The sequence below is a fragment of the Cebus imitator genome, unplaced genomic scaffold (genome assembly GCF_001604975.1).
Source record: "Cebus imitator isolate Cc_AM_T3 unplaced genomic scaffold, Cebus_imitator-1.0 Scaffold313, whole genome shotgun sequence".
Lineage (NCBI taxonomy): Eukaryota > Metazoa > Chordata > Mammalia > Primates > Cebidae > Cebus > Cebus imitator.
In genome coordinates, this window is record NW_016107628.1 from 2497342 (window position 1) to 2524419 (window position 27078).

A 27078-nucleotide genomic window follows, 5' to 3' on the forward strand; every position below is an offset into this window, starting at 1 on the left:
ATTTCAATGTATATTAATTATAACTCAATACGCTGATTTTTTAAGAAAGAGGAACATAAATAAATTATTCAGAGGCACACTCAAGTAGATGCAATGTATATTAGTTATGTTCAAGGTCTTGAACAGCCTGAGGATAGGCTCATGGTTTTTCATTTCATCATAGTATTTCATAATTTATATGCATGTTACTTTTTTTGCATGCATGAACAATCACATTATAAAAATAAAAGTGTGAGAGAGCTTAACAAATAATGCTATAGCCTTTATATCTGTGGAGGAGGAAACATTTTAATCTGAACAGCTGGTGAAGGCACAGGAGCAAGATACACAGGAGCACAGGAAGAGATGTGATGTGAATCAACCTAAGGCTCCAACAACAGATGAATGCATAAAGAAAATGTGGTGTATATACACAACAGAATACCACTCAGCCATGCAAAATGAGATTCTGCCCTTCATGACAACACGAATGCACCTGGAGGGCATCATGTTAAGTGAACTAAGCCAGACACAGAAAGACAAATACCATATGATCTTACTTATATGTGGAGTCTTAAAAAAATAAAAAGTTGATATTATGGAAGTATAGCATAGAACAGTGTTTATCAGAGACTGAGGAGGGAATGGGGGAGGGAAGAGAGGGAAAGATTGGTCAACGTGTACAAAGTGACAATCGATAGGAAGAATAAGGTTTGGGTTTTTTATCGCACAGTAGGGTGACTATGGTTAATAGTAAGATATTATATATTACAAAATAGCTGGGAAAGAGGCTTTTGAATGTTCTCACCACATCGAAATGTAAACTGCATGAGACAATGGATATGCCAACCACCCTGATTTGATCATCACTGTGCAACATATATGTGTATTATACTGCAATGTCAAATTGTACCACATGAATATGTACAATTACAATGTGTCAACTAAAACACTGAAAAAACCCAACAGATTAAAAGAAAAAGTGAGAGATGAAACAGCATGCTGCATGCAAAAACAGCTTTACACCCTGGATTAGAGAGCTCTATATTCCCATTGAGGATAATTTTTGCTTTGGTCCTGAAACTTGGCACTAAGCAAGCTTATCCCCACACAGGCTTTCCCAAGCCAATGAATAAAGCTATGGGCTATCTACTTGTTTTCAATACTTTCCGTGGGCTGTTAGCCTGGTTACCAACATTGCTCCCTTTTGCCTCTAGTTTTGTGTAACACTGATCACTAGTTTCTTTTCTCAGTCCTATTCAGTGGACTGGATACCTGGACTTAGACACCATTGCCTGATAGCATCTTTCCCCTAAGAGCTTACCTTCCACACATTCTAGTTATTCTTAATCCTAGACACTCACAGACTTAAGAAATGTTGAAAATTAAGAATGGTTTATTCTCCTCCAATCCCTAGTCTAGATGTCACTTGCCTAGAACTGGTAGCCCTAATGTGCTCAAGGTAGCAATGGGAGAGATTATAGTTTCCCTGATTTTGAGGTAAAACAGAGCCAATTTTATAAATGCCAGAGTTAGTACTAATGGTGAACACTTCTCAAGTGCCCTGAAGCTAATTTGCATGTGCTTCTTTTCTGTATTTCATTTTGAACCATCCTCCAGATTGTAATTTGCCATGATTTTATTTTTCAGTGATTTCATGCTCATTTACTGGTACAATGAAAGTTTAAATATCAAAACACATATCTGTATGAACAGCTTGACCCTGTACACAAGTCATCATATGCAACAAGGATCAGACCCTACACATAACCTGGGTAACAGCCCATTATTCTCAGATGTACTGACATGCTTGCATAATGTGACTACACTAGAGAAAGTTTGCATAGTGGGCCTATATTGCTAAGAAAGAAGAATGTGCCGATTGGAAACAATCCAGGAGACAGCCCTAACAAAGGTGAAAAGTATTGTAGATGTATCAAAGATGAATTTCAACAGGACCATCACCTAATGAGATTCATCAAAGTAAGAAACTGCCTTTAAGAAACTTCCTTTGAGATACATGCGTTCTTGAAGAAGTCCCTCAAATAGCGATGCGTACTAGGTGCAACTTGTGGAGTTGAATCAAACTAAGTTGAAAAAGGAGTATCTTTAATTTTCTCAGCCTTCATAGAAGAGGAAATGCAGACGGGTCATTGGAGGGCTCTTCTTTCTTCTTCTGCTCTGCTGAAGGGTAACTCCCCATCCCAACTTCCTCAAACCTCTGACGAGCTGCTGCCACTCGACTCTGAGGTGCATTCTTTTTTTGATGAGAGGCATCTCTAGGTACCATCCCTGACCTGGTCCTCATGCTGCCAAGGCTGTTGCTGTTGATCTGTGGTGAGTTGGACGACTCAGAGCAGGCTATAGGATGCGATCATACTTGGGCTCTGCTTCCTGAAGAGCTGTAAGGACTTCTCAGGGCTAAGGTTCTGTCAGCTGATGCTCAGGGATGCTCAGATCTCTACTTCCACTGGGGGCTCAGAGTTAGGCAAAAAAGTTGTAGATACTTCAACAAGCCAGAATTTTCAAGAAAACTATCATTTCGGTTTTATCTCATAGGGAGTGTTCACTATCTTCCTTCAGCATCAATAATTGTCTTTGTTCTCAGTGTTTTCAACAGCTGCAAAAAAAAAAAAAAAACCATCTGTATAACAATTTTTAGCTTCTGAATTCCTTGCTCTTCTTACTATCAACATTATTTCCTTTTATCTCTTTCTGACTCCCCATTCCCATCGTCAGACCTTAGAACTTGTCATCACTCCTTTGTTTTCAGCATGTATCCCCCGACTACATTGTGTTTCTAGCTCACTTTCTCCCACGCTCTGTCTCCAGCATGTCTTCCAGTTGCTCCAGGACTACTTCACCATTTTTGCTGAGTACACTTCATGTGCTCCCGTCTCATGGCACTCAGCTCAAATTCTTCAGCTCACCACCACAGCCCTCCCTTGAGTACACCTTCATCTCTCTTTCCCCATAGCACTCTCCTGGTTTATATGCCCTTCTGCTTGCTTCACTCCCTGGCATAAACAGCTGAATGGGATTTTTTTTTTTTTAAGGCAAGACCCTGATGACTTATCCTTTTTTAAGTGTAGGACCCCTGAATCTCAGGTAGCCAACAACAATGCCAGGCAATCATCCTATTTGTTCATAGTCCATGTTGCTCCGTGATCGCTATTGCATGCCTTATCCTGTCACCTCAAACTTCCCTGTTCACTCTCATTGTATAATCTTGCTTCACATTTCATTGAGAAAATAAAAGCAGCTAGAAGAAAACTCTTTCATCTTTCTATTGCTATTGACCCACTCACCTCTGCATTCATATGCGCTGCCTTCTCTTCCCCTACCATGAATGTATTGCCCCTCATCCTGTTGATGACAAGACTGCTCCACTTGTGCGTTGAGCCCGTGAGCCTCTTACTTTCTCAAAAACTTTGTTCCATCATCAATATGTTTCTTCATTCTGAATTATTCCCATAAACATATAAACATGCTATAATACCTTTTATAAAAGCAGCTTTATTGAAATATTATTCACATATGATACAATTCACCCATTTAAGCTATACAAGTCAATGGTTTTTATTAAAATCGCAGGGTGGTGCAACTATCACCACAATTTTAGAATGTTCTCATCATCTGAGGAAGAACTCCATACCCAATGCCTAGCAGGCATTCCCAATTTTTTTCCAACCCTTCACCTATCCTTACCCCTCTATCCTCTGGCCACATGCAATCATTATCTACTTTCTGTCTCTCTATATTTGTCTATTCTGGACTCCTCCATATCTAAGTGTAATTATATATTCCTTGAACAACACTTTCTCATTCTTTCTTCCCCCCTACTACCCAAGCTTCTTGTGAGTAAGATAGTGCAGTACTTGTCTTCCAGTGCCAACCTCATTTCACTTAACATAATACCATTCAGGTTCACCCACATTGCAAATGATAGGATTTCATTAATTTTTATGGCTGAATAGTATATATGCTGCATTTTCTTTATATGCTTATTCATTGATGAACATCTACATTGATCCTGTCTTGGCTATTGTGAATAGTGCTGCAGTAAATGTGGGAGTGCAGAGATCTCTTTAACACACTGCTTTTATTTCCTCTGAATACATGCCCAGCAGTGGGATTGCTGAATCAGATGGTATTTCAATTTTTTATATTTTAAGAGCCTCCATACTGTTTTCCATAATGGCTCTTCTAATTTACAGTCCCGCCAACAGCATGTAAGGATTCTCTTTTCTCCACATCTTTGACAACACTAGTTATCTGTGGTCTTTTTGCTTATAGTCATTCTTACAGGTATGGGGTGATATTTCATTGTGGTTTTGACTTACATTTCCCTGATGATTAGTGATGTTGGACATTTCTTCATATACCTGTTGGCCATTTGCATGTCTTCTTCTGAGAATTAGACCATTGTTAATAGAGTTGTTTTCTTACTATTGAGTTGTTTGAATTTCTTGTATATTTTGAATATTAACTTTTTCTCAGATGTATTGACTGCAAATACTTTTTTCTATTTTGTAAGTTGTCTCTTCACTCTGTTGATTGTTTCTTTTGCTATGCTGAAATCTTTTGGTTGTGTGTAATCCCATTTGTCTATTTTTGCTTTCATTGCTTTTGCTTTTGAGGTTATAGCCAAAAAATCAATAGCCAAACTGATGACATAGAGCTTTCCCCCATGTTTTTTCCTAGTAGTTTCAGTTTAGGGTCATACATGTAAGTCTTTCATTCATTTTGAGTTGATTTTTGTCTCTGGTGAGAGATAAAAATCTAATTTCATTCTTCTGTAAGTGGATATCCAGTTTTCTTAACACTATTTAGTGAAGACCCTGTCCTTTACACATTGTGTATTCTTAACACCTTTGTTGAAAATCAGTTGGCTATAAATGTGTGGATTTATTTCTGGGCTCTCTATTCTGTTCCATTGGTCTATGTGTCTGTTTTTATGCCTGTATCATGCTGTTTTGATTATTATAGGTTTGTAGTATGTTTTGAAGTCAGGTAGTGTACTACCTCCAGCTTTTTTTCTTCAAGATTGTTTGAGCTGTTATTGTTTTTGTTGTTCCATACAAATTTGGGGGATTTTTTTTTCTATTTCTGTAAACAATGTCACTGGTATTTTGATAGAGATTGCATAGAATCTGTAGAGTATTCTGGGTAGTATTGACATTTTAGCAACATTTATTCTTCCAATCCATGAACATGTGATATCTTTCAATTTATTTGCATCTTCTTCAATTTTTTTCATTAATGTTTTATAGTTTTCAGTGTAGAGCTATTTCATCTCTTCAGTTAAATTTATTCCTAAGTATTTTTTAAAAATAATTATTGTGAATAAAATTGTTTTCTTAATTTATTTTGCAGGTATACAGAAACACTACTATATACTACTATTAGTATATAGAAACACTCCTGATTTATTAATTTGTCTATCATATATCTATCTATCTATCTATCTATCTATCTATCTATCTATCATCCATCTATCTATCTGGTATCCAACAGCTTCCCTGAATTCATTTGTTAGATAACACTTTTTGGTGGAGTCCAGAGTTTTCTATATATAAGATTATCTGATCTGCCATCAGGGACAACTTAACTTCTTCTTTCTCAATTTGGATGCCCTTTTTTTCCTTTCTCCTGGCTAATACTTTGGCTTGGACTTCCTGTATTATATTAAATAGAAATGGCAAAATTGGACATCCTTCTCCTGTTCTAGATTTTAGAGAAGTGCTTTCAATGTTTCCCCATTCAGTATGATATTAGCTATGGGCTTGTCATATATGACATTTATTATGTTGAGGTACATCTCTTCCACGCCTAATTTTTGGAGAGTTTTTAACATGAATGAATGTTGAATTTTTTCAAATGCTTTTTGTCCATGTATTGATCATGTTGTTTTTTTATCCTTGATTTTGTTAATGTGATAATATCATGTTTATTGATTTGCATGTTGAACCATTTTTTCATCCCTGAAATGAATCCCATTTGATCATGGTAAAGGAATTTTTAAAACATTCTGTTGAAGTTGGTTTGCTAGTGTTTTGTTGAGAATTTGTACATCTATGTCCATCAGAGATATTGCCTGTAGTTTTCTTTTTGTTGTGTTTTTGTCTGGTTTTGGCATCAAATAAATATTGGTCTTTTAGAATGAGTTTGGAAGTGTTTTCTTCTTTTAATTTTTTTTGAAATCATTTGGGAGGAATTGGTATTAGTTTTTTAAATGTTTGGTAGAATTGAGCAGTGAAGCCATCAGGTTTTAGGTTTTTTTTTTTTTTTTAATGGGATACATTTTATTACTGATTGAATTCCCTTAGTTGTTATTGGTCTGTTCAGATTTTCCATTTCTTCATAATTCAATCCTGAGAAGTTTTATGTACACATGAATTTATCTATTTCTTCTAAGTTACCAATTTCTTGGCATATAATTGCTCACAATAGTCTTTTATGATCCTTTGTATTTCTGTGATGTAATGTTTCCTTTTTTATCTATGATTTTATTTGTTTGAATTTTCTTTTTTTTCTTATTTAGTCTAGCTAGTTTGTCAATTTTATCTTCTTAAAAACTGACTCATTTCATTGATCTTTTGTATTGTTTTTCTAGTCTCTATCTCATTTATTTCTGCCATGGTCTTTATTATTTCCTTCCTTCTACTAATTTTGGGCTGAGTTTGTTCCTGTTTTTCTAGCTCCTTGAGGTGAAACTTAGGTTAGCTATTTTAGATCTTTCTTCTTTTTTTGATATAGGCATTCATTGCTATAAATTTCCCTTTTAGAATTGCTTTTGCTATATTTCACTGATTTAGGTATGTTGTGATTCCATTTTTATTTGTCTCAATGGATTTTAAAATTTCTCTTTTAATTATTTTCCATTGACTCATTGGCTCTTTGGGAGCACGTTGTTCAATTTTCATGTATTTGTGAAGTTTCTGAAGTACCTTCTGTTATTGATTTCAAGTTTTATACCTTTGTTGTCAGAAGATACTTCATATGATTTCAATTTTTTGAATTTAAGGAATTTTGCTTCCTAAAATTTGATCTATCCTTGAGAATGTTTCATGTGCAGTTGAGAAAAATGTGAATTCTGCTGCTTTTGGGTGAAATGTTGTATAAAACTCCATTAGGTCTTTTTTGTCTAGAGTGTAGTTTATATCTGATATTTCTTTATTGATTTTCTTTATGGATGGTTTTCCATTACTGAAAGTGGAGTGTTAAAGTCCCCTACTATTATTATATTGCAGTCTACATCTTCTAATAATATTTTCTTTATATTTTTGGGTGCTGTAGTGTTGGATATATATAAGTTTAAAATTGTTATATCTTCCTGATGAAGTCACCCCTTTATCATTACAATGACCTTGTTTATCTCTTTTTATAGTTTTTGACTTAAATTCTATTATATCAGATATGAGCATAGCTATTCCTGTTCTCCATTTTCATGGTATTTATTTTTCATCCCTTCACTTTCTATTTGTGTCTTTACCAGTAGAGTTTCTTATGGGCAAATATAGAAATACAGAATATAGTTGGGTCTTGTTTTTTAAAATCCATACAGCCACTCTATATCTTTTAATTAAATAATTTAATCTATTTACATTTAAGATTACTATTGATAGGTAAAAGCTTACTCCTGCCATTTTGTCAAGTATTTTCCAATTGTTTTGTAGATCTTTCATTCCTTTGTTTCTTTCTTGTTGCTTATCTCTGTGGTTTGGTGGATTTTTTGTAGCACTAAGTTTTGATTCTTTTCTCTCATTTGCATACATGCTGTCAATTTTCTCTTCGTGGCTACCATGAGGCTTATATAAAACATCTTATAGTTATAGTAGACTAAGCTGATAACAACTTAACTTTGGTCTACACATTTACCATTGCCCCATAATTTATATTTTTGTTGCTTTACATTACACATTTTATATTGTGTATTTCTTAACAACTTATTGCAACTATAGTTATTATTAACTATATTGACTTTTAACCATCATACTAGATATTTGAAAGACTTAAACATCACCATTACAGTAGTGAGATTTTTCTGAATTTGATGATCAATTTTCCTCTATTAGTTAATTGTATACTTTCACATGTTTTCATGGAGTAATAATTATTTTCCTTTCACTTCTGGTTTGAACACTCTCTTATGCAGTTACTTTAAGGCTTGTCTAGTTGTCTTGAATTCCATTAGCTTTTGCTTCTGTGGGTGAAACTTTATTTCTCCTTTATTTCTGACAGTTAGTTTTTCTGGGTATAGTATTCTTGCTGCAAGTTTCTTCTTTCAGCATTTTGAATATATCATCTTACTCTTTCCTGGCCTGCATGATTTCTGCTGATAGACCTGCTGATACTCTTATGAGAATTCTTTTATGTGTGACTTTATGTTTTTGCTGTATTTAGAATTCTCTTTGTATTCGACCTTTAATGGTTTGATTATAATGTACCTTGGAGAGGACCTCTTCAGGTTAAATCTATTTGGGGATTTTTGAGCTTCATAGATTTGGTTGCCCATATCCATCCCAAGACTTGGGTAGTTTTGAGCTACTATTTTATCAAATATGCCTTTCATAACTTTCCCTATATCTTTTCCTTCTGGTACTCTAATAATACAAAATTTCTTCTAGATTTACTGGTTTACATGCATAGAAAAAAAATAACCAACTCCATCAAAAAGTGGGCAAAGGATATGAACAGAAACTTTTCAGAAGAAGACATTCATGTGCTCAAACATGAAAAAATGCTCATCATCACTGGTCATTAGAGATATGCAAATGAAAACCACGTTGAGATACCATCTCATGCCAGTTAGAATGTTGATCATTAAAAAATCCATAGACATTAAAAAATCTGGAGACAACAGATGCTGGAGAGGATGTGGAGAAATAGGAACACTTTTACACTGTTGGTGGGAGTGTAAATTAGTTCAACCACTGTGGAAGACAGTGTGGCAATTCCTCAAGGATCTAGAAATGGAAATACCATTTGACCCAGCAATCCCATTACTGGATATATACCCAAAGGATTATAAATTGTTCTATTATAAAGATACATGCACATGTATGTTCATTGCGGCACTGTTTACAATAGCAAAGACTTGGAACCAACCCAAATGCCCATCAACAATAGACTGGATTAAGAAATTGTAGCACATATATGCCAGGAAATACTATGCAGCCATAAAAAAGGATGAGTTCATGTGCTTTGTAGGGAAATGGATGAATCTGGAAACTATCATTCACAACAAACTCACACGAGAACAGAAAACCAAACACCACATGTTCTCACTCGTAAGTGGGTGTCGAACAACGAGAACACATGGACCCAGGGAGGAGAACATCACACACTGGGTCAGTTGGGCAGGTGGTGGGGGCCTAGTGGAGGGATAGCAGAGGGTGGGAAGATTGGGGAGGGATAATATTAGGAGAAATACCCAATGTAGGTGATGAGGTGGATGGATGCAGCAGACCACCATGGCACGTGTATACCTATGTAACAATCCTGCATATTCTGCACGTGTGCCCCAGAACTTAAAGTAAAATAGTAAAAACATAACAAAATTAGCCCAGCGTGGTGTCAGGCAAAAAAAAAAAAAAAAAAGGAAAGGATATGTCTTTGCCTTTCAAAAGACATAGATATGATACAAAGAATATTCTCCAACACAACTGTGAGAGTTTAAAAAAAGGTTATAATTTTGAATTTTATTAGGAAATTAATACATCTCCAGTTAGTTATTGGAAAATAATTGTGTTCTTTTAGTGGGGTCATGTTTCCTTGCTTTTTCACGTTTGTCATGTCCCTGCTTTAATATTTGTGCATCCGGTGGAAAAGCCACCTCTTGCAGTTTTATAGAGTGGCTTTTATAACAAAAGACTTTCAGATGGATCCTAGGGCAGAGATGGATTCTTAGCTGAGCAGGGTGCATTGGCTTTGGTTCAGGTGAGGATAGTAGTGTGGTCTCTGTGTAATTTCTTCAGCAGTGATCAATGTCAGCAATGCTTGTGTGTGCCTCAGTGGCCTAGGCTGTAGAAATCTGTGAAGGTGGCGGTGGCGTCACAAGATAGATTGTTACAGTTCTCAGTGGCAAGAGCTTTAGGAATCTTCTTGTTCTTTTCCTCGTAGACCCTCATTCCTGAGAGGATCTCTTTTGGTGTTGGTCCTGGCATGGGTCACAGGCAGGCATGGTAAAACTGTGTTTCGGGACACAGATGCTTGAGGTGGTTGTGGTCCTGCACTCAGTGTCTTGTTGAACTGCTGTGGATCTGTGTCCAGATGCAGGTTCACTGTCTTAGGCATAGATGGACACAGCTCTTCCACCAAGCCAAAGAATGTGACTCTGAGGCACTCCTCAGTATCTCAGGCCCAAGGGGCTAGGTTATAGCTGTGACTTTGATCCTAGGGGTCAAGGCACAGCATTGTCATGGCTCTAAGGATAAAGGGTGTTCCAAAGGCTCAGACACTGGGAAGCAGATCATAGCTATAAGCCAATGGGACACAGTGGCAACTTAGGCACCAGGAAAGAGTGTATTACATAGTGGTGACTCTGGCCCCTGGAGTGGTGGGACACAGTAGTGGCCCCAGCTCTATGATGCCAGCTGTAGTGACAGCAAAGACCTGGGAATGGTAATGGCATGCAGCTATGTATTGGGCTTTGGAGAGCGGGGAACAGTGCATGTTGGCTTCACTCCCCAAGGAGATGGTGTGCGTCAGCAGCTCAGGCTCCAGAGGGCTAGTTCAGATCCAGGTAGAACACTTAGGCTGTTTGACCCAGAAGGGCAGAATAATACAGATTGGCAAGTGCTGTGTTTCCCCAGGGGTGAGGTGTCAGGATGATTTTCACACCAAGAAGGCACACAGTTGGTCTGCTGGCTCAGCTGTGACTTCCCTAGGGACAGGATACCTGACTGGGCCATATGCCAAGGAGGCAGGCACATGGCTGGTCTGCTGGATAAGGCTTGACTTGCCCTCTGGGCAGGACTGCCTAGTCCTTGGCAGGGCAGAATGTCATGTGGACTGTGGACTGAAGTGACAGGATCACAGCTATCTCACTGAGCCTAGGTTTTGAGTCCCTGGGTTGGGGCACTGAAGCCATTAGGATGGAGAAAATGGAGTGCTTCCTAGACAGCTTGTTCTCATGGGTTAGGAAGCTGGGCAGCTTGGCTAGTAAATGGTGGACTACTGCATGTGAGCATGATGCAATGATGGTGAGGCCTCAGGGATGAAGAGATGCAGTGACTACCGCCCCCAAGAACAGAACACACTCTAGCAGTTGCTCTAGTTTCAAGACGGTGCTGTGCAGCAGCAGTAGTGGCGTGGGTCACGCGGCTGGGAGGAGCCACAGTACGGGCTCTTTCTCTAGAATAATGCACCCATATGAACTCTGGGCAGCTTCCAAAACTGGACTTAGGGGCTATGAGAACTGTAGGATTCTCCAGCGACAAAGACTACCAGTGTCCACAGATATAATCAGGGCTTCTGGGGAACTTCTTTACCTTTGTTTTCAGGAAAAAGCCCCTCCTAGGACTGAATCCCCGCCTGGGTTCCAAGCTGATCCTGACTGAGGAGACAGGGTTGCAGAGGCAGGGTGTTCCATTCCCTTCTTTATGTAGCCATCCTGAGTTTCTGTGCCCCATAGGTTTCTGCCACTTTCTTGCTGTATGTACGTCAGGGCTCTCCTGCAGACAATGCAGTCAAAGTGTAGTTGCTTCCTTATTGTTTCAGTCTTTTTTTTTGGGAGGGAAGGGGATGTGTAACAGATGCTTCTAGTCAGCTATCTTGCCAACATCACTGACAATGTCTATTCTCTTCAAATAATAGAAATAGGCTTCTGTTTACTGCACCATTTATTCTGTCTCCATTTATAAAGTTTTCAGGGCACCAGGTGTGGTCATTGCTGTAATCACAGCAGTTTGGGAGGCTGAGGCGGGAGGATCGCTTGACACCAGAAGTTTGAGGCCAGCCTGGACAACATAGCAAGAGCTCATCTCCACAAAAAATAAATAAATAAAATAAACAATTAGCCTGGCATGGTGGCACATTCCTGTAGTCCCAGCTACGTGGGAGGCTGAGGTCAGAGGATCACTTGAGCCCAGGAGGTTAAGGCTGCAGTGAACCTGGATAGCACCATTGCACTCCAACCTGGGAGACAGAGCAAGACCCCGTCTTAAAAAAATAAAAGAAAAAAATAAAGTTTTCAGCGAGTTGCTGTTTTTGCTTCACCTCCTCTCATTATTTATTTAAAATTTACTTTTAATTTATATACATTAATATTTACTTTTTTGAAACACTGTCTATAATTTCTGACCAAGGTTTAGAGCCATATAACCACTAGAAGAATAAAAACACAGGACATTTTCATGTCTTCAAAAATTCCCTGGCCTGGGACAGTGGCTCACGCCTGTAATTCCGGCACTTTAGAAGGCTGAGGCAGGTGAATCACTTGAGGTCAGGAGTTCGAGACTAGCCTGGCCAAGATGGTAAAATCCCACCTCTACTAAAAATACAAACATTATCCGGCATGATGGTACATGCCTGTAGTCCCAGCTACTCGGGAGACTGAGGCAGGAGAATTGCTTGAACCTGGGAGGTGGAGGTTGCAGTGAGCCGAGATTGCACCACTGCACTCCAGCCTGGGTGACAGAGCGAGACCCTATCTAAAAAAAAAAAAATTCCTTGTGCCTTAAATTCCTTATAGTCAGTAAATCTTTCCCCATTCCTAATCCCTGGTAAACTGGTCTAGGTCCTTATAGTTCTTCCTCATTCTTCCTGGAACCCACTTAAATCGATCTTTCATCCTTACCACTCCATTGAACCTGTTCTTGCAAAAGCATCAACTATCTTCATGTTGCTGCATCCAGGAGTCAATTTTAATTTTTTATTTTACTCAATTTCTCAGGGCCATTTGATCACTCTTCTTTTTGGAAACATTTTTCACTTGGCTTCTGGGATATCATATTCTGCTGGTTTTCTTTCTAATTCAGTATCTGCTGCTTTTCAGTCTCTTGGCTAAATTATTTAATTTTTTTAGAGTCAAGGTCTTCCTCTGTTGCCCCAGCTGAAGCGCAGTGCTATGGTCACGGCTCATTGCAGCCTTCAATTCTTGGTCTCAAGTGATGCACCTGCCTCCGCCTCGTGAGTAGCTGGAACCAGAGACACATGCAACCATAGTTGGCTAATTAAAACAATTTTCTGACCAGATGCGGTGGCTCACGCTTGTAATCCCAGCACTTTGAGAGGCCAACGTGCGTGGATCACCTGAGGTCAGGAGTTCAGACCAGGCTGACCAACATGATGAAACCCAGTTTCTACTAAAGAAAAAAAAAATGCAAAATTAGCCAGGTGTCTTGACACATGCCTGTAATCCCAGCTACTTAGGAGGCTGAGGCAGAAGAATCGCTTAAACCTGAGAGGTGGAGGTTGCAGTAAGCCAAGATTGTGCCACTGCACTCCAGCTTGAGTGAAAAGAGTGAAACTCTGTCTCAAAAAAAAAATATATATATATATATTATATATATATTTTTAAATATATATATATATATATATATTTTTTTTTTACAGACAAGAGTTTTGTTTTGCTGGTCTCAAACTTCTAGCCTCAAACAATCCTCCCTCCTCAGTCTTTCAAAGTGTTGGAATTACAGTCATAAGTTACTGCATCTGGCTTGGATTCCTTGCTGACCTCAAAATATTGGACCTTCTCAAAGTTGATACCTAGACTTCATCCATACTCACTTCCCCAAGTTATATAATTATGTCACTTCATACGGCATCGTAAGCTTAAATGCTTTGACCTCTCTTTTAAATACCTTGTATGTACTGAGCTGCATTCGGGTGTGTAATAGACATCTTAATAATCATCTCAGACGTAACAAGCCATCAGGTGTTTAACAGGCATCTTAAACAGATCTCTTGATCTTCCAGCCGTACACCACCTCCACAAAACTGAACCTATTTCCCCCCACGCCTTATCTGAACATCACTACCATGCTTCCAGTTGCTGTGGCCAAAAATCTAGGAGTCATACTTGATTCCCCTCTCTCTTCTTTTGAGCTTTCTATTTAATCATAAGCCAATCCTATGAATTCTGCTTTCAGAGTTTATACTAACGTCTGGCCACTTCCTATCACCAGCACTGCCTAATCTGAGCCACCATCTCTCCTAAACTAAATTCCCACTAATGTTCTCCCTGCTTTCTTGCACTTGTATATTGTCTTCCTCACAGCGTCAGAGTGATATTGTAAATTAAGTAAGAACTGTCCATAGCTCCCCATCACACCTAGAATGAAATCCAAAACTGTTGACAAGTCCGTAAAGTGCCCACGACTGGATTTTTTCTATTTCTCAGGCACTGGTAACTAACCCCTGCCCCCTTACCTGGTCAGCTCCAGGCGCCCTTGCCTTCTCTTTCCTCCTTGTACGAGCTTATTTCATCCTCAGGATACCTGCATTTGCTGTTTCCTTTGCCAGGGATGCTCTTTCCCAAATATTCAGAAGACTTGTTTCCTGATTCATTTAGGTTTTTACTGAATCTGTCTAAATCTATCTAAACAGTGAAGACCATCTTACAATGTTCTGTATCTTATTTCTCTGCTTGACTTTTCTTACAGCACCAATCACCCTCTAAAAAAATATTATATACTTATTTTTAAACTGACTCTCTCCCACTATAATAAACATTTCTCGACATCAAAGATTGTCATTCATGTTCACTCCCACCACTCCATGTCTGGCATACGGTGAGCACTTCTAATTATTTGTTGTATGGATAAATATATAAAATAGGATTTTATGCTATCTCCGATTGATACTTTTCTCCTACCCAAGGAACTAATGTTTCAAGGAAACATTAATCTAAGAAGTATCTCAAACCGAGCTTGGATAAAGTAGGTAATAATGATGACACAATGTTTACTGAATAAGTAAACTCCAGGTACTAGTCTAAGTTCCTTAAGAATATGAATTTATTTAATCTTCACACAAACTCCGTGAGGTAGTATTACTGTTATCTGAACTTTATAGACAAGGAAACTAAAGCACAGAGAGGTGAGACATTTCCCCCCACAGTCACACAGCTTGAAAGAGGAAGAGCCAGTCCTCAAACCTGTGTCATCCAGCTACACAGTCTGCATTTTCCCCAGAATTATTATGTTTTGATCATTGAGCCATAATATTATGGTCAGCTCCTCAGGACAGAAGAGGTTTTGGAGAAATCTGAATTTCTTTTCTGGACCTAAGCCTCCTCTGATCTGAAATTGGTAAACAAAGGCTCTCCACGCCTTGAGTCCGAGGCTTTGCACTCTCCTTGCCTGACTCTTGTTCCCATAAACAGCGAGTCCAAAGCTGGATCCTCCAGACTTTTGAGAGGAGGAGGTGGGAGTGGGAAGGAGGAGCTTGAAGAGGGAGCTGCTAGGTAGTTGGCAAAGACGCCGTCTCCTAATCACAGCCAACAAAAATCACTGGCAATTACCTTATGATCATGAAAAGATCCACGTGTGGTTCTGCGGGCAGGTGCTCCGTGAGTGACGTGAAATGCGGGGAAGGAGCAGAGGGCAAGAAGAGAAGCGGGGGTAGGATAAGGAGGGAGGAAGAGAAGATGAAAGAAGGAGGGGGAGAAGCGAGAGAGGAGGAGGGAGGAGGAGAGAGATGCAGGGAGGGCACAAGGGATGGAGGGTGTGGTGTCGGGAATCCCTCAGAGAACTTAGACTTTGCAGATGTGTGGGGTTTGCTGCTCTGTACTGATCTCTGCCGCATTCTCTCCTAGCTCCACTCTGTGAAGCCATTGGTGAGTTGCACCTCCTTTTATTCTTCAGGGTCTGTGGGTATTTTGATACTTAGGTCAGCACAAGAGGCCTGAGGATTGCTGTCTTAGCAGCCCCTCCCTGCCCAAGACGTATCAGGGTGACAGCTGCAGAGGTGTACAAACATCAGTGGCTCCCTTGGGCCTGGGCTGCTCTGTCTTTACCTCAGCCTCTGCACCTGACACGTGTCTGCTCAGTGGGGTGAACAGGTCTCGCTCTGGCCTTCTCAAGAGCACAGTCTTATTTCCGGGAAGTCCCAGCACAGGGAGGGAGACGCTGTTTACACGAGGAAGGCAAAGGCTGCTGAAGATTCATGCTAGAAGCATCTCTGTCCTCCCAGCCTCAGGAGCTCCCCTTCCCAGTTGTGCTCCAAGGCTGTGTGTGTCACCAGGGGTGATGAAGGAAATGCCAAAATCCCGCATCCATGGAGAACGTTAGAGTCAATCCTCCAGCCGTGTGTGGAATAAATTAGTACTGCTACCTCCTTCCTCTTTTTAACCCTCCTCTGCAGCCACACGTGTTACCCCAGCTCATTTTCTCTTTCAGACTCTGGTCTATGCAAACTTACTTCATTGCTCTGATCCTGATTCAAAGTCTTACTTTTACCAGAGGGGGAGAGCAGGGAATTCCTCTCCCCACCAAGGACTCTACACAAGATCACGCTCAGTGTTAAAAATGTGAGGACTGCTATCTTGTACATTACATTCTAGCCACAGAGTTAAAAGAGATTGCCTTGCTACCCCAAGAACATAGGCTGCAAGTGCAACTAGGGAACACAAGACTAGGAATTCCTGTGGCCAGAGAGATTCCGAGTCAATCTAGCCTTCTAGGTTCCTTAGCTAATGGTTGCCCAAGCCTAACTCATGACTTGTGTTAATCCCATGCATGCCTTGTGTCTGCTCTCATCTTTACCCGTAACTCAAGTGTCCAGTCCCAGCCTAAGCAGAAATCCAAAGCCATATCAAAGATGAGGAAACCAAGTTTCTGTCACCAGGTATTTTCCAGGTGGTCTCTGCTGTCGGAGAATTATCTGAAGCAAGCTCTGAGCTGTAAGACTGAGCTCCAAACCCTTGCAGTCTGCCCTCTCCGGTTTCCTACTTCATCACCACCCTAGCCCCACTGAGAAAAGTGGGTTACAGATGCCCAAATGCTCCCCTGACCCCTTTTTTTTTGAGACGGAGTCTCACTGTGTTACCCAGGCTGGAGTGCAGTGGTGTGATCTCAGCTTACTGCAACCTCTGCCTCTTGGGTTCAAGTGATTCCTCTGCCTCAGCCTCCCAAGTAGCTGGGACTACAGATGCATGTCACCACGCCTGGCTAATTTTTGTATTTTTAGTAGAGATGGGGTTTCACCATGTTGGCCAGGCTGGTCTTGAACTCCTGACCTCAGGTGATCCACCCACCTCAACCTCCCAAAGTGCTGGGATTACAGGTATGAGCCACCATGCCTGGCCTAAATGCCTTTTTCATTTATTGTCCTGCTTAGCTCCAAGAGCTGTGCTACTGGTCAGTCTCCTGGGTACTACCGTTTTCCAAGAAAAGACAGTGACTCTAAGATATTCTATGCCTCAGGACAAAGAAAATATATGGATGAAACTGATGTTTAAAAGGTTTTTTCAAAAAGCACATCTCAGCAGAAAAGCTTAGAGATTACAGATACTGAACTAGGAATCACCCTCAGTAATCCAAAACACTTGTCGTTTTCATCTGGTGAAGAAGGGAGGTTTGTCTTAGGGAAAGTCCAACATTTTCCAAGGGGCAGAGTCTCTGAGAGTTGAATAAACAAATGCCCCAACAGCCCACAGCTATTAGGGATTGTGACACTTTTATGGGCTACGGCAAGTTGCGGAGATGAAGAGAGAGAAGAGCACAACTTCAACCATCTTTATCACCAGAAAAGAGTCCCAGGCCAGGAGTGGTGGCTCACACCTGTACTCAGTACTTTGGGAGGCAAAGGTGGTAGGATCATTTCAGCCCAGAAGTTCGAGACTAGCCTGAGCAACATAATGAGACCTTGTCTCTACAAAACAATAAATAAAATTAGCTGGGCTTGGTGGCATGTGTTTGTAGTTGCAGCTACTTGAGAGGCTGAGGTGAGATGATTGCTTGAGCCCAGGAGGTTGAGATTGCAGTGAGTTGAGATTGCATCTCTGAACTGTAGCCTGAGAGCCAGAACATGACCCTGTCTTGAAAAAAGAAAAAAGGAGAAAAAAGAAAAAGAAAAGAGCCCCTAACACTCCAAAGGGACACATCCCTGAGGTTTAAGGTATGAATTAAATTAGCTCCTTAGGTCATAGTTTCTGCAGAGGTTTGTACAGAAGCCCCAGATCAAGGGAGCTGAGCTGTGTAGATGGTGGGTACTGGGTATTTCCAAGGAAATACACCCCATTTATTCAAAGAGAAATAGCAACAATAGAGGCAAGACAGAGTCAGCAATGAGGGGATTGGATTCTTCTATGTCTTTCCTGGACAGATCAACCCTGCAGGTCCCATGTTCTGTTTTTGAAAAAGATAGTGTGGTTCTGAGATGCCAGGGGAAAGGGAACAGAAGATGAGAATGAAAGTGGCTTACAAGGATAAAAGAAAGATACTCACTTTGAATAAAACATCAAGCTTCACCATCTCCAGTGCCAACTCCAGTGACAGTCTTCAATATTACTAGGCTGGCTTCAAGAAAGGTGTTTTTAGTTTATGAACAGAAACTTCAAAAAATAGTAAGATCCAAGTCACAGGTAACGGTTGCCTCTGAAAGATAATGCTGCACAGGGGCAGGATGTGCCAGGGGTGAGCAGGGTGAGTTCATGGCATAGGAAAGCCATGGGCCACCAGGGGCTGGTGGAGGCATGTTGGGTGGCCTGTGTGTCAACTGTTTCTTTGAGTCTTGTCTGCAAGTGCTGAGACACAAAGTGCCTCTTACCAGAAACTCTGAACCCTATTAAACATTTGTGTTTAATTCCTCTCTCTAGAGCTGTTGCTGATAGCCAGCCCCTCCCGCCCCACAGAGGGGAGCCCGGTGACCCTGACCTGTAAGATGCACTCTCTACAGACATTAAATGCCCAGTTCCAATTCTGCTTCTTCAGAGATTCCAGGGCCTTGGGCCAGGGCTGGAGCAGCTCCCCCAAGCTCGAGATCACCGCCATGTGGAAAGAAGACTCAGGGTCTTACTGGTGCGAGGCACAGGCAATGCCATCCAAAGTCCTGAGGAGCCCGATATCCCAGATAAACGTGCAAAGTGAGTGGCAGTGGGGTCAGTCTGTCCCCTACTGGCTGAGAAGGGCAGAGGCAAGAGGCTAATCCTCACTGTTACGTATTCTGCCTCTGCAAGAGTAGGAGCTGTTTGAAAGATATTTTTTAGTTTCTCTTATTTTCAGGATCCTTAGGGGATCTTCCATTATTCACTCTGTTTCCATTCAGGCAAACAGAGAGTACTTAGGAAACCCTTATGGTGTGTCTTCACTGTGCTGGAGGGTGTGGGGGGAAGAGCTGCACAATACTTGGTGCCTGACTACACGAAGTGGATGCTCAGCCAGCACTCTGAATAACTAGGGTGAAATATGTGATGCTGCATTGTGGAGGTCTGGCTGTTGACAAAGACTACAGAGAAGGGAGAAATAGGACTGAGGTGCTCGGAAAGCTTTTGTGGAAGGAATGTATAGAATAGGTTACTGGAGCCGGCCTTATGGAAGGGCAGTTGGGGCTTGATTAAAAAAAAATACATAGGAAAGAGTGCTTTGTAATTCATCGTGTTATTCCACGTCAATGTTGACATTTCCAACATCCTCTCCCATTCTATGGTGCTGTGAAGCAAATGTCTAATACCTCCAAAAGGCTGTGCTCTCCCACAATTGCTAAAAACTCAATACTGGTGAAACTGAACCACCACCACCACCACCACAATAGTCACTGAGCAGTTTAGTTTATACATGGCAGGCCCTATCCTAGTGTTTCACAGATATTGGGTAATTGAACCATCCAACTGCAGAAGATAACTATCATTACCAGCTCTCCTTTACATACAGATGGGAAATTGTTTCTCAGAGAAGTTGAGTAATTTGATCAAGCACACACAGGAAGTGAAAGAGTTGGAACCCCTCTTCAAATAAGGCAGTTTGATTTACAATTTGGACTTATGATCACTTCACTATATTATTGTGCCTTGAAAAAAATGAAAGTTTGAGAGAGTAGGGTCATGGAAGTCACATTGTTCTAGGGAGAGAGGTGATGCTACACCCTCTGTGGTAACACTAGGGTGTCTTTCTTATCCTACCACCATCAACACAAACAATCAGCAGGCCCCTTCCCCCCTCACCCAAACTAAGGTATATACATCACTGAGTTCACTCATGGCCTTTGCTTTCAGGACTGTCACATCTACTTACTATCTTTGAAACTCTCCCTACTCAGGGTCTTCCTATGTCATCTTGCGTTCACACAGGAATCCCTGTCGCTGATGTGAGCTTGGAGACTCAGCCCCCAGGAGGACAGGTGATGGAGGGAGACAGGCTGGTCCTCATCTGCTCAGTCGCTATGGGCACAGGAAATATCACCTTCCTTTGGTACAAAGGGGCCACAGGTTTAAACCTTCAGACAAAGACCCAGCGTTCACTGACAGCAGAGTATGAGATCCCTACAGTGAGGGAGAGCGATGCTGAGCAATATTACTGTGTAGCCGAAAATGGCTATGATCCCAGCCCCAGTGGGCTGGTGAGCATCACTGTGAGAAGTAAGTTCCACTACCCTCTGTTCGGCCAGCTGGTCTCAAAGGGGGCTCCATGCTTCCCCGGGGCACACAAAGTTTCCCTGGGGCATGCTGAGGAAGTTCAGTGGGGCTGAGCATCAGTGGGTAGGGATTTAGAGTTTGCTGCATTGTCAGAGACCTTCTCTTACAGTCTACTGTCTCCCTCAGTTCCGGTGTCTCGCCCCATCCTCACACTCAGGGCTCCCAGAGCTGAGGCTGTGGTGGGGGATGTGCTGGAACTTCACTGTGAGGCCCAGAGAGGCTCTCCCCCAATCCTGTACTGGTTTTATCATGAGGATGTCACCTTTGGGAGCAGCTCGGCCCCCTCTGGAGGAGGAGCCTCCTTCAACCTCTCCCTGACTGCAGAACATTCTGGAAACTACTCCTGTGAGGCCAACAATGGCCTGGGGGCCCAGCGCAGTGAAGCAGTGACACTCGACTTCATAGGTATAGCTCAGGCTCTGGAGTGTCTTGGTCAATGTCTCCTTCCCAGCATCCTGGGAGAGCTTTGCTGACGCCACTATGCTTCTGGGGGTGTGCTACCAAAGGTGGGGCTTCTGGGTGAGGTGCTGTTATGAGTGATGTATCGGAGAGGCATGGAGAACTTAAGTTTGGGTGTTGCTCTTCTCTTTTCATAAATGTGATAAGCCACCAGTCCCTAGACAAATAAATAAATCCCCACTTGGAAGAGCAGACCTTGGGCACAACCCACACCCAAGATGTCTGCTCTCTAAGCCCCAAGCCCTTCCTCCCAGCAGATCATGCACAAGTCTCTCCCTCTAGTGCCTACAGGAGACAGAAGCAATCATATTACCTCAAGAGTCATTGAGGGGCTGCTCGGCACCCTTGGACCTGTCACCGTGGCCTTATTATTTTGCTATGGTCTCAAAAGAAAAATAGGTTAGTATTTAAGGAGAGTGGCATTTTGTTACTGTGATCTTTGTTTTCACTGAAATAGGCTGAAATTGTGACATGTATACTGCAAAAGATGTATATGCCCTTAGCCACCTTGCCTATGAATCTGCCCACAACCCCAGCAGGTAGGAATGGTGCCTATTAACATAGTGTAAAGTTTTGTAAAGTTCTCCATCCCCCGTGTGCTATTAATTGAAGTTCAAGTGATATTTTGTGCTTCTGGGATTTAATTTTTATACAAAAATGTACTACTCAAAATAATTGGCCACAGAAGAGAAATACAGTCAGCAGTTCCAGCTATCCTGACGCTATCCCAGCGCTAACGTCAGTGCATCAATTCTGATTCGCCTTCAAGTATTGTCACATGCTTTTTCTTCTCTGAAATGCACATTCACACATCTACACATTCTACTTACTGCTGGAACTTTCTCACTTTTCCTCTGAAATGTCATTTTGTCCAAGAGGCTTCACCTGGCCTGCACAGCCCACAGCAGTTCTCTCTTATTATGAGTTTCAAGTTGTTAGATTCACACGTTATCACAACTGGTAATTATATATTTATTTATATATTTAACCTTGGTCTCCCGTTCACTGAGGAAGTTGGAGACAAGGCAAGAGAGGACACTACGATTCCCATTTCAACTCCAAGCTTTTCTGACATCTTTCGGTACCTCACGCCATCTATAGCATGATTGTGGCAGCACCTGCCTCCAAGAACTTATGTCACAATAAGATTGGGTGGTGTGGTTGTGAAACAAAACCAAAACATACAATACGTGTAGGAGTTCAGAGACTTGGCTCTCAAGTCCTAGATCTGGTACTAATTGGCTTTGGGAAGCTCACTTAATTATTCAGGACCCGAGTTTCTGTCTGTGAAATGAAGGCTCTGTAAATGATTGCCAGGATGTCTTCTGGGCACACAGTGGCACCCACAGTGGGCATCTGAGCATGAGGGACATCCCTGCACAGGGTATACAAAAGCACTGACAGTGAGGTTCCTTCATTTATGTGTATGCTCATTTGTTTGTCTTGCAGGAAGACGTTCAGCCAGGGAACCACTCAGGTGAGGCCTGTTTTCTTCATATGTGCCAATAATGCAGAAAAATTGATTTTAAAAATAGATTTAGATTTGTTCTCTCCTCAGCTTTCTTTCTTTCTTTCTTTCTTTTTTTTTTTCCTATTTTATTATACTCAAAGTGCACTCCTGAGTTCTCCTACTGGCAACTTTGAACAATTCACTGTCACTTCCCTTCTTTTAGATTTCGTACCTTAATGATAAATCTTTTCATTATTTTTCCTATTGATCCCACTCCACACCCCTGCAGAATATTAAAATCACATTGCAGCCAGGCACGGTGGCTCACGCCTGTAATCCCAGCATTTTGGGAGGCCACAGCGGGTGAATCGCCTGAGCTCCAGAATCCAAACCGCCCCGGGCAACAGGGTGAAACCCCGTCTGTACTAAAATACAAAAAATTAGCCAGTTGTGGTGGTGCGCACCTGTAGTCCCAGCTACTCAGTAGGCTGAGGGACGAGAATCGCCTGAGCTCGGGAGGCGGAGATTGCAGTCAGCTGAGATGGCACCACTGCACTTCAGCCTGGGCAACAGAGCGAGACTCCGTCTCAAATAAATAAATATAAATGAATGAATTAATAATAAATGAAATAATAAATAATAAATGCATGAATGAATAAATAAATGAATAAAATCACATTGCTATCAGCAGGATCATGCATTAATTCAATCAATCAACCAATATTTGAGGATCTGTAAGTCATCCTGTTGAGTGCTGAGAGGTGTGAAATATAAAAAGCTCTTGAGAGTTTGAAAGTATTTTAGGGTAGGTAAGATACATGCACATTTCTGGAATGTAAGACGGACAGGAATAAACATACTGAACAGTTATCCATGAAGTTCTTTAGATGTTTAGAGGAGGAAAATATTTTTTAAAAATACTTCCATCTAGAGATACCAATGTTTAGTTGACTTTAAAAAATAATGTATTATCATTTATGCCAACAATAAACAGATATTTTTTTCAAATCAGAGTAGCACTCTTTGGCACCTGCCCATGAAGAACCATTTTCTTCTGCCCTTTCCTCAAGTTGCTTATTCTGCCCAGCAAAGTGTTTTCTGTCTGGAATGAATCAATATTTATTCATTTAATATTTAGGGAGCACTCATGATATGAATGACACTATTCTAGGAATGGGCAGTACCACAGTGAGCCAGTCAGAAGAGAACCTTATATCCATGGAGTTACCCTCTGGTACCTGCTCTGCAGTGCCCCACTCAGCCTATGCACAGGGCCAGGGCTCATACCACCCTGCCGTGCCTTCTAGCTGATCATTTCCCTATAATTTAGTGTTCTGCTCAGGACCATTTCTTACAGGCTTCTCTTCTTCAATGCAATAGCTGCATTATTTGGGATGCAATTTCAGATAAATAACATGTGTCTCTGTGTTTGCAGGAGTCTTCCCAGCCCTGTACCCCAAGAGTTCACCTGCCTCAACTCAAACTCACCTACCCCAGGGCAGCTACAGCCTGTATATGAAAATGGTGAGCCTTCCCAAATGACTCGCACCAAAGTTGGTAGAGCAAGCCGGAGAAGGGACAATGGGATAACATCTGCTAGCCAAACCTGACTTTGCTGTGTCCCAGCCTCTGCTACAAACAAATGACTCATCTGTCTTCATGGCTGTGACTGGTGGATGGTAGGGAGTAATTTGAAAGACAGTAATCAGGGGCTGTGTCATGATGTCTCCTTCCTTCTCTCGCAGCGAATGCTGTGCGTGGGGACGAGGTTTATTCGTTGGTGTACTATAACCAGCAGTCAGCAGCAGGTGAGACATGGGGAATACATTTGTCTCTGACTTTTGTCTTTCCTGGAACAAAGAGAACAATCAGGCTGTGCATATCAGATAACAGCATTCTTCAGAGCAGAAGGCTGCGAGCATCACTGTGTGTACTTGGAGGGTGTCCTTTGGTCTGGAGCTACCTTGAGTAGAGCCCAGAGCTGATGCTAAGGTCCTTTCTTTTCTCTGGGGAGTGGTTCTCAAAATTCCTAAATTACAACCACTTAGCAAGAGCAAAAATCCAATGGTCTACCTCTTCCCTGCTTCCAACACATTGAAGGTAAAAACATGTAGTTACGATAAGGTGTCATTGTAAGGCCTACATTTTATGCCTTACTCCTCATCATGTGGCAGCATCAGAGGTGATGGCTTCTGCCTTCCCTCTTTGAGTAAGCATGACACACTCCTCATAACCCCATCACAGCTGGCATAGGAGGCCCACTTACCCCCTCCCCCCCAGCCCCAGGCTGCCAATTTTCCTCTGGCTACTAAGGGAATCATATTTGTGATAAACAGAAAAGCAAGACAGAAAACATGAATGGAAATCAACTCATGGGAAATAGATGGGAGAGAAAGAAGCTTTTCTTAACACGAGTTTAGTGAAGGACTTTAAATATAAGTGGAATCTCACATCACTTACCTTTTCTCTACAGCAGAAACCCCAGGGGCACATAGGGAGGACAAGGTAAGAGTCTTTGTGGTTCTCTTCTCCATGTTCTTTCTTTCCTCTGGGACCTGGCTCTCAAACTTCTTAAATTATAGCCACTTAGAGCAAAAATCCCATGATCTACCTCTTTCCTACCTCCCAACGCAATGGAGGTAAAAACACGTAATTACAACAATAAGGTGTCATTGTACAAGGAAATTTTGGAGGCTTACAAACATATTTACTTTAGCAATGGACACATGAATGATTTTTAGTTAAAATGCAGTGCATACCTAGTCTAAAAATTCTATTTCTTTGAAAATCTTTATCCTAAAATATTGTTGAGCCGTACATCCATCACTTTATAAGGTTAGCCAAACAATCCACAGCAACTAAATTAATATTGAACAAAGCTAAGCTAATAGTAATTTGTGTCATTAAAAATCAGTAATTGGTTAACTTGGAATAATCCAAGATATCACCAATGATACAAAAATACTCTCTGAAAACTGCAGAAATTCCAATTCTGTGCATGTGTGCAAAGGTAGTAGGTGCTTTGCAGTTTTATCTAGTGCAGTGTGGCAGCCAAGCATCTCAGGACAAAATTCAAATCCTTGGCAAACTCCAGTGACATGCCAAATTTAGTTTATTAACACAAAATCTGGCAACCTTTTAAAAAATGACAGCCCATGGGCCTCCCTAATAATGGCCCATAAGAATGAGGGAAGGGGCTGGGCGCGGTGGCTCACGCCTACAATTCCAGCACTTTGGGAGGCCGAGGTGGGTGGATCATGAGGTCAAGAGATCGAGACCATCCTGGTCAACATGGTGAAACCCTGTCTCCACTAAAAATACAAAAATTAGCTGGGCACGGTGGCGCCGCCTGTAGTCCCAGCTACTCGGGAGGCTGAGGCAGGAGAATTGCTTGAACCCAGGAGGTGGAGGTTGCGGTGAGCCAAGATCGTGCCACTGCACTCCAGCCTGGGTAACAAGAGCGAAACTCCATCTCAAAAAAAAAAAAGAATGCGGGAAGGCATTGCATGTTTGCATCAGTTTGCAGCTTGTCAGGAGCATTGTTTTAGTCTACCAGTGGGATACGGGCACTCTGAAAATGCTGGCCTTGGACCACACTTTTTCAAGAGGCCCTGATTTTTGTGTTGTGTGGTGTGCCATGATAAGATGCATCAAACTGACTGGGGAAGAGGACCAGTGGAGGCATGTTTTCCTTGACTTCCTGTTCAGTGCTAACCTTTGCTTCCAGGTTTCCATAGACATCTATGCCAGGCCGAGGAAAGCAAGCATTACAGATGTGGACTATGAAGACGCTGTGTAAGGTTATGGAAAATTCTGCTCTTTGAAAACCATCCATGACACCGAGCCTCAGACCTGATATGTTCTTCAGAGATCCTGGAGCATCAGCTTTCTGGTATATCTCTTCCGGGTGCCATTCTCCAACGGGAACTTTGTTATCAGAACCAGATTCCTGCTGCCTCCTTTGAGAACAGGTCAAATTATGCTTCTCTGTTTACAAGACTAAACAAGATGGAATAAAAGAAATTGCGATCTTGGGGTGGAGGCACAGTGAAGCTTAGAGCACATGAACTCAAGGTTCGTGATTCTGCAGGACTCCTCAGTAGAGAGCTGTGCCCATCATTAGGTCTAAGCGCTTTCTCTGCCCAGGCAACACAGAACTCCAGCCCTGCCACTTACATGGATTGTCGTGTTTCCACCTAAAATAGGACTCTATTTATTTTGAGTCATTGTTACCAATTTATATTTAAAACAAAGTTACATAAAAAGTTATTGTGATTACACTTAATTTGACCTATTTTGTGTATATAGGCCAACCTACACTGCATCCAAAATTATCTATTACAGCCTCTAAACGTTTTATGAATACAGTGTGTCTTCTTTGATTCACACAATTTTTGAAATTGTAGTAATATGGTTTGAAGTCTGTATTTTATTTTATTTTTTATTTGAGACAGAGTCTTTTTATAAGTTTGTCTAGCTAAAAGTTTGTCAATTTTGTTCATCTTTTCAAAAGCCAACCATTAGTTTCATTGATGTTTTCTATTGTTTTTTCTAGTCTCTATTTTATGTATTTCTGCTCTAACCTTTGTTATTTTCCTACTTCTACTAA

At 41.4% G+C, this 27078-nt stretch overlaps 1 protein-coding gene across 4 annotated transcripts; it reads left to right on the forward strand.

Annotated features, from left to right (window-relative positions):
- The first annotated feature begins 2099 nt into the window (after nt 1-2099).
- On the forward strand, nt 2100-26857 carry FCRL1 (Fc receptor like 1). Of its 4 annotated transcripts, none has more exons than XM_017503727.2 (11): nt 2100-2316; nt 15743-15763; nt 18746-19012; nt 20216-20503; nt 20687-20965; nt 21302-21418; nt 22469-22496; nt 23905-23993; nt 24215-24277; nt 24943-24974; nt 26197-26857. In XM_017503727.2, exons 1-11 carry the CDS (start codon nt 2286-2288, stop codon nt 26266-26268), a joined length of 1287 nt encoding a protein of 428 aa, XP_017359216.1. In that variant the 5' UTR covers nt 2100-2285; the 3' UTR covers nt 26269-26857. The 4 variants fall into 4 exon arrangements, with proteins under 4 accessions (XP_017359216.1, XP_017359217.1, XP_017359218.1 ...); XM_017503728.2 differs by having other exon boundaries at nt 24946-24974; XM_017503731.2 differs by having other exon boundaries at nt 2237-2316; nt 18861-19012.
- The last annotated feature ends 221 nt before the right edge of the window (nt 26858-27078 follow it).